At 39.7% G+C, this 14,895-nt stretch overlaps 1 protein-coding gene across 1 annotated transcript in view; it reads right to left on the reverse strand.

Annotated features, from left to right (window-relative positions):
- LOC122789837 (connector enhancer of kinase suppressor of ras 2-like) overlaps window positions 1-14,895 on the reverse strand; it is a 2,725,661-nt gene that overhangs the window by 38,309 nt on the left and 2,672,457 nt on the right. Inside the window, exons 12-13 of the mRNA XM_044057275.1 lie at window positions 1,559-2,034; window positions 1,057-1,441 (exon numbers count right to left, since the gene is read on the reverse strand). Of these exons, the coding sequence (XP_043913210.1) occupies window positions 1,057-1,441; window positions 1,559-2,034 (861 nt within the window). The remainder of the gene's footprint in view (window positions 1-1,056; window positions 1,442-1,558; window positions 2,035-14,895) is intronic.

The raw sequence follows: 14,895 nt of genomic DNA on the forward strand, positions 1-14,895 counted from the left end.
AATCAGTCTGCCCTTGTCATTAGATACATTGTGTGTGTGTAATAGAGACCTAACACTCTCTATTCCCCATTCATTGGGTATCACAGTAAAGAGTGAAGCAATGTCTAGTGTAACAAAGAAACATGTACCATTAATATTACCAAGCTGGCTAGACAGCTGAGCAAGGAAATCTTTTGTATCCTTTAAAACAGTTTTACACTTATTCAAAACAGTACGTAGATTTTTCTCCACAAAAATAGACAATGGTTCTGTAAGCCAGCCCCTGCTGGACACAATAGGTCTCATAGGTGGTCTATAAAGATCTTTGTGTATCTTGGGGAGCCCATATAGCATAGGGGTGATGGGATTGTTGACTTTAAAATACTCAAATAACAGCTCTGTTATTAAACCAGTAATCAATAGATCAGATATTAAAAACTCAACTTTCTCTATAACACCTGTCAAAGTATACAACGGTATGGGAACATAGGTGTTTGTTTCTGTTAATAATTCCATCATCAATGAGATATACAAACATTTGTCCAGCACAACTATGGCTCCACCTTTATCAGCTGGTCTTACTTCAACACTATTTAAACATTTCAACTCAGATAAAGCCTGCCTCTCATCAATAGTCAAGTTAAAAAAACAATCATTCTGTTTGTCTAACAATTTTTGTCTCAGTTGCCTCTCACAGACCTCTGTAAACAAATCAATAGTAGAGCTGGGAGGGGGTACAAATACACTAGGTTTCTTAAAAAACACTATCATTACAAACAGCATCGTTAAACATTGTTTTCAAAGTTAAAGTCCTGCCAAATGTGTAAATCTTGTAGGACATCAGTTAAAACTGCCGACTGTGCTGGTACAAAAGTCAAGCCTCTATTCAGAACTGCAGTCTGTGTCTCAGTTAACACAATAGATGAAATGTTGTATACTAAACCTGTTTGGTTCTTTTCACTGTTCTTGCTGTGTCTTCCTCGCACTGAATCTGTCTTATCCTGGGATACTGAAACTGTTTCCTCTATCTCCCTCATATTTTTAGTGGTTCTTTCAGTAAAAAAGAGTTAGAACCACCTGCTGAATCAGTCAACGTCATTGCTTGAGCTGCGAATACTGGTAGAGGTGAAGCATCATGTGCTCCACTTAAAACTTTCAGTTTTACAAGAGCACTACTCTTAGGGATGACTGTAGAGCTGTTACTAGCAGCATCCATACTGTTAACTTCAACTCCATGGAGACTCGGCCGAGTCAAAGAAGTTTTGGATAGCTCCGGTTGCTTCTGTGCAACTGCTCTCTGAGGCTCAGTGTAATGTGTGCGCTCTGAATGCCTCCCACTTCCTGTTTGGTTTGAAAACACTGCATTCTGTGATGGACTATCTCTAGACCAAGAAAAGACATCACCCCTTTCAAAATCTAGTTTATCTCTCTGAATTTTCCTGATTTTAACATTGGGCAGCCTCTTGTCATAAGAAGAGATGTTATCAGATTAACTGTCCATCTTATCAGTTAGGACATCCATTGGATATGTTTCATATATTTTATTTTGTAGTGCTTCTATCTGTTGACATAAATCCACCTCTTCAGGTCTGAAAAACTCAGTCAACAGCTGCATATATTTACCACTACATTCCAAATTCAGCACTTGCCAGCGTCTCAATAGTTCAGGATATGTAGATTCATATACTGGCATTGTTAAGACTCTCAGCCCTCTAGGTACAATCTGAAGGTTTAGAGAAGCCTCTAAATGATACCTCTGCCACTGCAAGTGTTTATACTTGTACAATGCATCCTCCAGCAAATGATAATCAGTATAAACGGCTTCTCTAATGCTGGCATCTGGCACAGGATAGTCGGTAGTCAAATTGATAGCTCCATTCAATAAAGGGTTGCTGCGTTCCTCTAGAAAAGCACTCAGTGGGTGTTGAGTGGGTCTCTCTCTCAAAACATTCATATAATTCTCAGATATGAGACTGTTGCCTTCAGCCATGCTCAAAAGTGCGTAAAAACCAAAATACAACTGCAGACAAACCTCACTTTCGACACAGGAACCAACTGTGAAAACATAGTAAATGTCAAAGAAACAGCAAAGATTCCAAGCACGGCGTAGTGCAAAATATTTAATGGGTACAAAAAATACACAGGGTAAGCACTTTCACGGACCAAAGCTCTGCTTCATCAGACCATAATAAAGCATGTCAGCAGTTACTCAACATTTAAACCTGTTTCATCCAAAACAAATCAAGTTTGAGAGTGATGTAATAATTGGCATTAATTAATACAAATGTACAAAAAAAAAAATATATATATATATATATATATATATATATATATATATATATATATAAAACTTGTAGTTACTGATATGCTTGGACTGATAGATGAGAATAAATATAACCACCTCATTCATAAAAAAGCATGCTTACATATTTAGTTAAAAACTCAAACATCCTAATAAAAAACCTTAATAAAAAGTGTTTGACTACAAAACATCTGATTCAACTTATTTAAAACCTACTAATGCTTCAATGGTCTAGCTCTTAAAATGGTTTAAGTGAAACTCTGCTGTTTAAACCAGGATACCTGTCAGCTTATAATTTTAGTATCCACTTCTGCTCAACAGATTCAGTTCTACTGTTGATGTCTCCCCCCTCTAACATTGACATGTAAAGTTTCTACAACAAAAAACTTAAACCTATGTTCAAAGCCTTCCTTCAGCACATGCATAGCTAGGACATTAGACTCTTTAGAGTTGATGTCATGAAGATGCTCTAAAATCCTATCTTTGAAGGGTCTGTTCATTTGCCAATATAATATGCGTAGCATGTCTTACAAAAACTAAAATACACTAGTGTGTAAAATTACCTCCTGAATAGATATACGCACAAGCTATACATCTTCTACATGTGAACGTGCCCACTCTTTCTTACTGCATGGGTGTTATGTTTCAGGGGTCAATAACATAGTTGTTTCTTCAAAGATCTATTATTTCTAAATGTAAAATCTGGTTTATTACTGATAACACCTCATAACTTGGGTACTGTTAATAAAATGTCCCAATTTGTCTTAGTGACATCACACACCATATTAATATTGCTGGCAAATGTCAAAGGCATTTTCAGTTTAGTGCCAACAGTATTATTTGTGTATCCACAATCATCCATCAGGTTAGAAGTCTGACCAACCTCTGTCCTAGAGTCAGTGCTAAAGAATGATCTACACCTACCCATCCTCTCCTTCCAGGCTTCAGAAATCTGTGCGTCTATGGTGTCACACTTGTAACCCCTACTCAAGAACTCTTCTTTCAATGAAGCTAGGGCAATGTTCAAGTCAGTTTCTTTATTGTGAAGACGCATAATGAGATAAACTTGCCCCTTAAGGACATTCAATTTTGTATGGTTTGGATGCATACTGTTGTTGTGCAGGATACTGTTTTTTCTAACACTTTTCCTGTAAACACTGGTAGTGACAGTGTCTAGCATATCCCTGTTGATCTGCACATCTAAAAAGTCTATCTTGGTAGCTGAATATTTATGAGTAAACTTTAGAAAATCATTCATACTATTAATGTATTGAATAAACTCCAACAGTAAATGCTCCGTCCCTTTCCAAAGCAAAAAAACATTGTCCATAAATTGTACATATCAACCAACTGAGGAACTGTATCTGTCATTTGTAAGTACGTGTTGTGCCTCCCATCCTACCAGAGCCAGGTTGGCGTAGCTGTTTGCACAAACTGTGCCCAAAGCCACGCCAACCTTCTGCAAGTAATGTACTTTATTGAAAATGAACACATTGTTCTCCAGAATGATTTCCAAAAGACTGCAAATCAGTCTGCCCTTGTCATTAGATACATTGTGTGTGTGTAATAGAGACCTAACTCTCTCTATTCTCCATTCATTGGGTACCACGGTAAAGAGTGAAGTAATGTCTAGTGTAACAAAGAAACGCGTACCATTAATATTACCAAGTTGGCTAGACAGCTGAGCAAGGAAATCTTTCATATCCTATAAAACAGTTTCACACTTATTCAAAACAGTACATAGATTTTTCTCCACAAAAATAGACAACGGTTCTGTAAGCCAGCCCCTGCTGGACACAATAGGTCTCATAGGTGTTCTATAAAGATTTTTGTGTATCTTGTTGAGCCCATATAGCATAGGGGTGATGGGATTGTTGACTTTAACATATTAGGCAGTCAGTCTGCAGGCTATTATATGCCTAGCCAAAAATCAGAGAGTGACCAACAGCCTGCATTTAATTGCTGGAACCTGTGTTCTGAGAGACTGCCTTCCAGACTATCTGAAGATATACAGAGCTGAGTATATACTTTTTTGGTTACAGAGTTTGTTAATTGTTGTTTAGATCTCTGTTGAAACTGTTGTCTCACTGTTCTGAGAGACTGATATGCAAATATACAGAGCTGAGTATATTTTTTTGGTTTTAGAGTTTGTACTGTTAGATGTTGCTTAGATCTCTGTTGAAACTGTTTTGTCCCATCCACCCTCCCTATTTTTGGTTTGTAGTTTAAATTTGGTGGCTTTTGCAGTTGCCCGCCCCACTGTAGATTTGATCTGGGGCACTCCCCCAGCCCCATCTCTTTACCACATTCTACCTAATAAACTCTTTCTGCACTTGCTTTTAGTGTTTTTTAATTTAATTGCATTTTTTAAACTGTGTTTGGTCTAATATTGCTACATACTCAAGTGTGCTAGCTTGCACTGTATGTGTATTGTTTTTACTACTGTTTTTGCTACTTTTCTATAAGAAGAAAAAAAAAACTTTAAGCCTGTTTCCTACCTTTCCTGCAACTAGTGTTCCAGATACAGATTTGCTATATCCAGGACTGTATGTAAGAATCTGAGTCCCCCAAGCCTTTCTGTGTTGGAGGGAAGCCTTCTAGCTTATCAGTGGGAGTGGTAAGCACTAGGTAACTGGTCTACCACATAAGGAGAGGTTCTGGCCCAGATATTGTAGTTATTGGCCGTTTGGGTAATCTCTTCCATTTCTCTCAACTTTCTGATTTGAAAGCCTGGATGATTTGCACTTGTTTCTGTCCTGTAACTCGTCTAATGCAGATACAGATTCTTAGTTTTAGCACTTAAATTTGTTTATTCATGCTCAGTACTTGTTCAGAACTTGTAAGCACTAAATAAACTACTAATTACTATAGCACTCAATTTTCTCATTACCTAGAGGAAAACAGTTTTTGTACTTACTTTTCTCACTTGCTTAGAGAAAAACACCTCTTGTACTCACTTTCCTCACTTATCTAGAGGAAAACAGTTTTTTATTCAGGCATGTCCAAGGGTCAGCTCCCAGTGTTCTCTCTTGTCTATCTGATGAATCTGGGCATCTTGAGGCAATGTAGAAATTACCTCATGTACACAGACAACCCTCTCATCTTACCACCCAACACTACAACCTGTGAGAGATGCACTTATCTAGCCAAACTGGAGGTAAAGCTCTCTCCAACCAAGACTGAACTTGACAGTCATGAGGAGAAGGTAAACATTTGCACCACACCACACTCATCACATAGTCTCACTAAATCTACACCACCAAAATCCACACATAGTAACACAAAAGCATTCGTGAAGGCTCTCAATAATAATCTGCCTAAGCAACAGAGACCTCCAAAATAGAAACGCAAGCAACCTCCATTCCCCAACACAACCCAAATGACACATGGCCCATAGACTCAGTGTGCCACTCAACCACAGCCAATAAGGCAAAACAACATACCCAACACACTCGTCATAGGTGACTCTATAGTCAGGCACACTGATGTCCCACTCACCAGGCTAAACAAGGAGAAGGTTACTGTCAGCTGCCTGTCGGGTGCCAGGATCCAGCACATAACCCACGTACTCAGGTCACTCCACAACAAGTACAAATATGACTCTGTCATTGTCCATGTTGGTGTGAATGAAATGACGTACCTCCCTGGACTACATGAAAAGAGACATGGAAGAGCTCTCCGATCTTGTAGCCCAGGCAGGTATGACCCTAGCCCTGAGTAGCATTCTGCCATCGCCCAGAATGATACCGCAGTACAAGGACAAAATGATTGACTTCAACAATTGGCTAAGCTTCTGGTGTCATTCTAAGGGGATCCAGTATCTGTCTGCTTGGGATGACATGGTCAACAGACCACGATGCTTCGCCACAGATGGCCTGCACCTGTTGCCCCTGGGATTCCGGATACTGGCTAAGGCTCTTGCTGCCCCTATAGTGCCTTTTTTAGGCAAGGTTCAAATGACAAATTCACCACCATAGCAGGAACAGGCAAGCAAAAACTGAGGGTAATGCTACTCAATGCTAGAAGTCTAAATCTGAAAATGCACTCACTCGGGACACTCCTTAAAATGGAGAACATCGATATCTGTGCAGTGACTGAGACCTGCTTCAAGGCTCCAGAGAGCACCCCTGCACTACCAGGCTATAACTCATACCACACTTTTCGGCCATGTAACCTGGACCGAAACACCAAAGGCGGAGGAGTGTCCATATTCATTAAGGATATCCACACCTCCAGGCTAGTTGCTCAGCATAATGAATCTGAGGTTATCCAAGTGTAACTAACTCTGGGCAAAACTGCAATCTAAATTGTAGCTTTCTACAGATCCCCCACCATGCCCTAGGATTCCCACTCCTCTTTTCTTGATGTCCTGGAAAATATTAGGGTTCAACCATACACCCTAGTAATGGGTGACTTCAACTACCCCACCATTAACTGGGAAACTACTCGTGTACCAACTCCTTAGCTCAATGCTTTCTGGAATTCATAAACTCCAATGCCTTGGATCAGCTTATCCACACACCCACCAGGGCCAACAATATCCTAAACCTAGTCATTACCAACATGAGTGACCAGTGTTCCACACCTGGAGTCAACTCCTCGTTGGTCCGATCCGACCATAAGTTAATCACCCTTGATATCCACATCCCGCCCCCACCCCCCATTAAGGAAACCACAGTAAAAAATTTCTCCAAAGCCAACTTCATGCTTCTTAAGACAGAAGTGATGAACTTCATGACACCCATGCAGATGGACAAAACATTTACAACTGCTGAATCCTACACAAATGCACTCTATAAGCACTTACAAGAGTGCATGGATCGTGCTATCCCAAACAGAACCAAGACGCTATCCTTCAAAAAAAGGAAGACAATCTGATGGTCCCCTGCCATAAGCAAACTGTACAACAGAAGGAAGAAACTGTTGCAAAAGAGAGTAAAATCCCATGAGTAGAGGAGCTCCCTGGTCAGCCTCAGTAAGAAGCTGAGATCCCTTATACGATCCTCCAAAGCTAGTTACGGAAACAAAATCGCCACTAATTCCAAGGACAACCACAAAGCATTCGATAGCTATGTCAAGAATCTCAATGGCAACACCCAGATCTGCTCTGAGTTACAGCACAAAGGTATGAAAATTACAGAACCAACTGATATTGCCAACATCCTGGCAGATAGGTTCAGTGCTAACTTTACCCCCCTCTCACCCTCTAAAGGTCCCATATCTATACAGGAAGAATACAGAGTCCCTGTAATCATAACTATGCAGGTAAAAGCTGCAATCTCTAAAGCCAAAAACACAGCATCCATGGGACTGGACAACATCCCAGGCTGCATTTTACATGAACTTCAGAATGAACTGGCTCCCCACTTAAGCACCATGTTCAATAATAGCCTTGCATCAGGCTTTGTGCCCACTGAATGACGCACAGCAACAGTTATCCCACTCCATAAAGGGGGAGCCACCACTGATCCTGGGAACTATCGACCTATTAGCCTGATGAGCCTGGACTGCAAGGCCATGGAACGTATCATCATGGAACCCATAAACAAAGACATTGGTAACCTCTAAACTCTGGATCCCACCCAGTTTGGGTTTCTGAAAGTCAGATCATGCCTCCTGAACCCGATCAACTTCTTTGAGGCAGTCACCAAAGCCGTAGATGAGGGTAAGGTGGTTCACACAGCCTATCTTGACCTCGCCAAGGCTTTCAACACCATCCCCCATTCCGGAATTATAGCTAAACTCACTAAACTAGGTATAAATCCCTATGTTACAAGATGGGTTGCCAAATGGCTCACTGACAGAACCCAAACTGTAAAAGTTGCATACTCCAAATCTGACCTCAAAGCAGTGACATGTGGAGTACCACAGGGTTCTGCCCTGGGATCTTTTCCTGTTTGGTATCTACTTCTCTGAAGTACAGGCTAACACAGAAGGCCTCTGGCTAATGAAGCTCGCAGATGACTGCAAACTAGGAGCCATAGTCAAGTCCCCAAATGATGTGGACATCCTACAGAAGGGCCTCGCTGAGACAGATGCCTGGTGTCAGAGCCATGGCCTCAAGCCCACTGCCAAAAAGTGCAGTGGCATCCCCTTTGGTAAAAACTCTGTACGCATGAATTACCACATAGGCAGCAATCTACTTAACATTGAAAGCATGATAAGAGACCTTGGGACCCAGGTGGACAGTAGTTTCTCCTTTGATAGTCACATCACCACAGTAGTCAGGAAGTCCTTCTATGTGGCACACCTCATCATAAAAGGGTACTCATCCAGGAAAAGAGAGATCATTGTTCCCCTCTACTCGACACTCATTAGACCCATTGTAGAGTACAACACCCCTTTTGGAATGTAACTCACAAGACATCTGCAGCAGCTGGGAAGGCCACAGAAGTACCTCACAAAGAGGATTACTGGCCTCAAACAAATGCCCTACACTGACCGCCTCAAAAAACTCCATCTTTACTCCGTAGCATATCGCCTACTCCAAGGTGATCTCTGCCTAACATATAAAGCTATGTCAAACCCAGAGCTGTTGGACATGCTACACCTAAAGAAATCCCAATCCCTCCGAGCTACATGCTCTAGGGACCTAAACCTTGACACCGCAATAAACAGGACATCCTGGAGGGATAGATTCCTGTCCCAGAGACTTCCCATACTTTGGAACAGGCTACCCATCTATGTCAAGCAAAGTTCTTCATTAGCACTCTTCAAGAAAAATCTTGATGAGTGGAAGGAAATAGGAAATACACCCCGGGGATCACTTCTGTGTCTCTGCTCGACAGTGGCACAGGAAAATAACTTTCTTGGGTGGCATAAGCCAGGGAACCCTGTTGGCTAGGCTTATGTAGGCCCTTGGGCCGATAGCCTAGTACCTGCCTATGAACCTATGAAAATCAAACTCTGTACATTTTGTCTGAGATAATCACCTTAACCACTATACCAATCCCCAACACCACCATGTAACCGGAAATAAAGTTGCCTAAGTTCTTGCACTATTAATTGTGAATTTCACAGGTTGGGATTCATAAATATTTTATGCATTTGCATACGGTAGGTATATGGCCAAAAAATGCTTAACACAGCCCTTACAAACTTGCCCTAAATTAGTGCAATGTCTGCATATGATACTGTGACCCAGAATTGTTCAGATGTTTAGTAGGTATGGATATGTTGGTCAGTGGCAATGTTCATGATTCACAGCTGTGTATCATTGAGAAAAATGTATAAAGAATTGAAATTTATGGGATTGCAGCTGAGGCTGTGCTACACCTCTATTACAGATGAGCACCCATAACTCTGATATGGCGCTTAGCATGACAAAGTTGAAAAACAACAGCAGGTGTAGAACAGAGATAATACATAAAAAGTGAAGTTTAAGTATCAAAATGTAAGGGCATCTTGTACTAGTGAACTGTACACATCAGCATGATACTATATCCATGCTCAAACTGCTGCTAATACAGTGACAGGCCAACACACCTCTCAACCTCTTACAGCAAGAAATCTGGACAAACCCATAAATAATGGGGGGACAAAGGCCCACAAATATGGACACTTCTAAATATTGCTCTTACAAACTTGGAAAGTAGATAGAATAACAGGTTTTGCATTAGCATGACATTTCCAAAGGATATGAAGTCTGAAATTCAAATGTCTGTCATTATTTTCTGACTTAAATTATCAATGATTTGCCAATTATTTGCTAGAAAAACGCAGTTGTATGAAAAATGGATAAAAAATATGAGTCAAAAATCTGGACATTCTGTGAAAATCTGTACAGTTGAGAGGTATGCATGCCAACACCCTAGGGTATGTTCAGTTTGTAATCACTAAATTGCAAATGTTATTTGTACTTACAAAGGATCTGTTTTAATATCTTTGCATATTTTCTCTCAATAAATATATTTTTGGAGCTCTTTCCTTTGAATTTTTACTGAAATGGAATCTTACATGACCCAGTCGGACCTTCCTAGTAACAAAATGCAAATAAATAAATAGATAAGTAAATAAATGATATCCTCTCAGTGGAGGGGATGCTGGCACCAGATCCTGTCATTTGCATTATATGTAAATGAGCTGTGCCCTACAAGTAAGGACAGAGAGGCTTTTATTTATTTATTTATTTTATGAGTTGTTCCTGGCCATGTCTGCAAAGTGATAGCAAAGTGAATGAACTGCTGAGTACTATTACACAACAATGAGCACATCCACAAAAAGTGAGTGTCCAAAAGTAGTACAAGCTGAAAAGTGTACTCAGTATAGTATGCACAGAAGCCAGTGTCAACTACAGTCCAGTCCGTAGGATGGTGTCTTTATAATCATCACCTGTGAACATCCACAAGGTAGAATATTGTCCCACATTCAATCACTGATGAAGACATACTGTATGTACATACTAATGAAACAGAATGTAATGACAGAGCTACTATAAACAAGACAGATTCTCATTTCATCCACACTGAGGAATGAGACCTGCATCTCCTTAAACGGTGGTATTTTCCTGAGGCAGACTTTGTATCACATAATGAAACTACATACAGAGTAAACAAAAGATAGTCTTCCTGGAATATTTGGTTGCTGTTTACGCATGTCTTAATGCACCTTGTCTGCTTGTGCTGCTAAGGCATGGCCCTTATGACAGCACTCTTTTGAAAGCCCATGTGTCTGTGAGGCTATATTCTACAAGGTTCTGTTTCATGAATCTCACCATTTACAGAGTATATAATTTCCACACTGAACACACTCCCTTTAACATAACTGTCCACTGTATTTATGAACATAATGGCTATTAACAAAATCCATGCAAAATTACCTTTTTTCTCAACAACAACCCTAATCTAACAACCCCAAGCCAGTGTGAATCTTTTACTACTATCCTGCATATTTGTAGGTCTATTTCAATATTACATATCAGAATAAAATTGTGGCAGACATGAATAACGTAATATTTCAGAACATCACAGATAGTGTTTGAGATGTGTGTTATTTATCAATTATTCATGGAGCGTTCGGTATTTTTAAGAACAGAAGCATATGCAAAGCATTAAAGCTTTTGCTGTTGATAAATGTCTATATATTCTGATTACAGTAACAACATTAAGAAGACTAACACAGCTCAGCAGTCAGACTGAAAACAACAGAGAAACCCTTATGTATGTGTTCTTAATGAAATATACTAAGTTGTTAGGCCACTGCCTGAAATTAGAAAAAAGTACTGTTACATTTTAAAGAAGTAGAAAACATAAATATAAATCAAGTGAAACAGTAAGAAACTGGGAAATCCATTCAAGGAGTTTTCCAGACACTTTAGGAGGATCTCCTTACACGTTCATGTAGACACACTGATGGTGTGTTCAAAAATCTCCAATTCATTCAAATCAACTGACTGAAAAACACAACATAAACAGCAAACGATGCATTTAATTGTAGGATGACCATCCCTTCTGTGCTCCTGATAAGGGAGGATGCCCCACAGAGTCAAAACTTCTATTTACTTCCTCCACAGTCATACAACAATGAGGTAAACAGCAGGCTCCTGTCATGCCAAAATGGACTTTCAGAAAATTTGGATCATATAACTGGCACTTCTGTTGAAAGTGTACTTAGTTGAATGCCCTCATCTACTGCTCACATCCTAGTGGGTATGACTCAGTCCCAGTGAAGGAAACTTAAAGGAAACCTACCACAGAGGTTTTTGCTTTAATTTGTGAACAACTGTCTCAGTTCTATCAGGCACGTATTACTGTTTGGATGAGTTTACTGAGTTTAATGGCAAAGCAACAAATGCATCAGAACATTTTCAAACCTGCTGAGAGTACTGTTACTTCAAAAATAAAGGAAAAATTATTCATTTATTTATACATCTTTGTCTACCGGGAAAGTCCAACTGGGTAATACCCATTTTTAGCATAGGCCTGGTGAGAAAAGCTCCATTTGCTTGCATTGCATTATATTAAGTTCCAGTCAAACACAGAGTAGTTAAAAATTAACTGTGAATTTTCATTTCTACTGTGAATGAATTTGTGAAACTGTATGGGATCCTGACTGGTCAGAATAGTGGTGACTGATGGTGTTATTCCAAAACCTTATACACTGGATCAGGGCTGGCACACATTATTGCAGTGTACTAAAGCCTTAAGAATAGATCCCTGGTGGTGGTGCTGTGGTAGCATTGTCACCTCACAGTAAGACGCTGACCGGTTCGACACTCAGCTAGAGCATCTTCTGCGTGGAGACATGCGTGAATGGGCATACCTTCGTTGAAGGTTGTGCATTAGGGCTGGCAACTCAGCATGTAAAAATCAACTGCCAATCATTAGCGAACCGGAGTTCCGCTGTGGCGACCCCTAACCGGGAAAAGCCGAAAGACACAACAACAACAACAACAACTAAAGCCTTAAGAATTTTATAAAGAGTTGTGCATGGTTTTGCCCCATTGTACCATCATTATAATCCACATAGTGGACACACTGAAACTGATCACTCCCAAATCATACTCCAATCAAAATTATAGTACAATCAAAGTACCATTTGATACAAACAGTGTAGTCTGCAGTATAGGCATTGCACAGAATCCCATGGTGTTGCACTTGTTAGTGCAGCATTCCTTCTCCCATGTTAATGTGTTGCTTTGTACACTCTGTTGAGCAACACTTTAGTACTACTATGACAAAAGACAACCTAACTCTTATGTTGCATGACATGAAATTTGCTAGTGGCAATAGAAATCCATACAAACCCTCTACCACAACCAAACTTGTTTCAACCTCCATGTAGCGAAACTGGTGAGCTCCCACTAATGCAATCTCACCCAGCAGAACTACCCCCCTGAGTACCATATTATATTAATGACTTACAGTCATAATGGCAGAGAGCAGCACATTAATGAAAGGAACCTCATGTAAGTATACTATTCAGTACTGAGTAGTTACGGTAGCTACTTAATAAGGTATATAGTATACTTTAATCAGCCCCTCAATGTAGCATGTAAGTATACTATTCAGTACTGAGTAGTCACGGTAGCTACTTAATAAGGTATATAGTATACTTTAATCAGCCCCTCAATGTAGCATGTAAGTATACTATTCAGTACTGAGTAGTCACGGTAGCTACTTAATAAGGTATATAGTATACTTTAATCAGTACTGTGAAGCATTGTGTTACTACAGTATTCATTCCGCACCCTGAGCCGAGGAGCGTACTATGCCCAGTTTATTGTGTCTGTTATATACTGCTATAGACAAGTGTGATGCACATCTGTGAACTGCAGTAATTCCTGGCAGCATGTCAGATACTGCACATAATGATGGTCCACATCCACAAACCATGTTTTGAATAGCAGGGCTCATATTTATTAAGAAATACCTTTTCAGTTCTAGGGTCCATTCAAGTTAGATACTCCGCTTCAGGTTCAGAATCACATATCAGTAGAACGTAATCACCCCACTCAATATATTTACTTCAAATTGGAACGATAATGATTTTTCAAAAGAAGAGTAAGATGAGATAGCTAACTGCTTTTCTAGATACTTACAGCTAAAAAGGAATAGTAAGAGAAGAATGGACTACATCTGGCCTATTACAGAGTCAGAAATAAAGCTGCTCAGTACGGAGTGTTTAGTCAGGACAGATTGGATAAACAAGACTTTATGATGCATTTCTCCAAGACTTATTCAGCTGTGCAAGGTTACTATAAATTCCAATAGAACAATCTAATGCATTAAAGAATAACAGACATGATCAAAAATGTACAAATCAGAAGACATAGAAAAGAAAGAAGCACCAGCATTTCAATTAAACAAATTAAAAAGTCAATGAAAATGAAGGAACATAAATGCATTCACAACGGTTGTAGGCAAGCAATAACAGGGACAATAAAATATCTAGTCATATACACTTTTAAGAAGACACTCTTAAAAGTTTGTGCCTCCTTGATCAACATTAGCCTTAAGGATTGTAATTAATTGTCTAGCTGTGTGACTCTGAGCAAGTCACTGAACCAGACACTGTGTGTGACTCTGAGCAAGTCACTGAACCAGACACTGCGTGTGACTCTGAGCAAGTCACTGAACCAGACACTGCTCACAGTAAGAGTTTTTCAAAGGTCAATGGAGATCAGTGCTGTATCCAAGCAAACAAATCCAAATAAACTAAACCAAAATCAAATCAAATAAAAATATTACTTTGACATGCAGAGGGAACTTATTCCATTGGCTGGGAATGTGCTGAGTTACAGACCTTTGTCTCCAGCAAGTTTTGTATACTTGTTGTAGATTTAGGTAACTAATGCTGGTTTGAAAAGAAAGTGAAGTTCAAAAAAGATTGGGTCTTTCACAGCTTGGAGAACAAGATAAATGTCACCTCAGAGCACCCAGTAGGTTACTGAGTAGAGCTGTGGTGATCTGTTGTGGTAGCAGAAAGATTTAAGGCTTTTGAATTTTTTTTTGGTAGGGTATATTTGGGCCCTTTCTAGCTGAGCAATATGCTTTGATTTATACATACCAAAGGTAGCAGTATGTTCAGTGATGGGTCTGAATAAATAAGACTACAGTGGCATCATGACTTCCTTTGGAAATAGAAGACACTCCTAAGGAAATTAAATGAGCCAG

This window comes from Protopterus annectens, chromosome 15.part0 (genome assembly GCF_019279795.1).
Source record: "Protopterus annectens isolate FY-2018-M chromosome 15.part0, PAN1.0, whole genome shotgun sequence".
Taxonomy (NCBI): Eukaryota; Metazoa; Chordata; order Ceratodontiformes; family Protopteridae; genus Protopterus; species Protopterus annectens.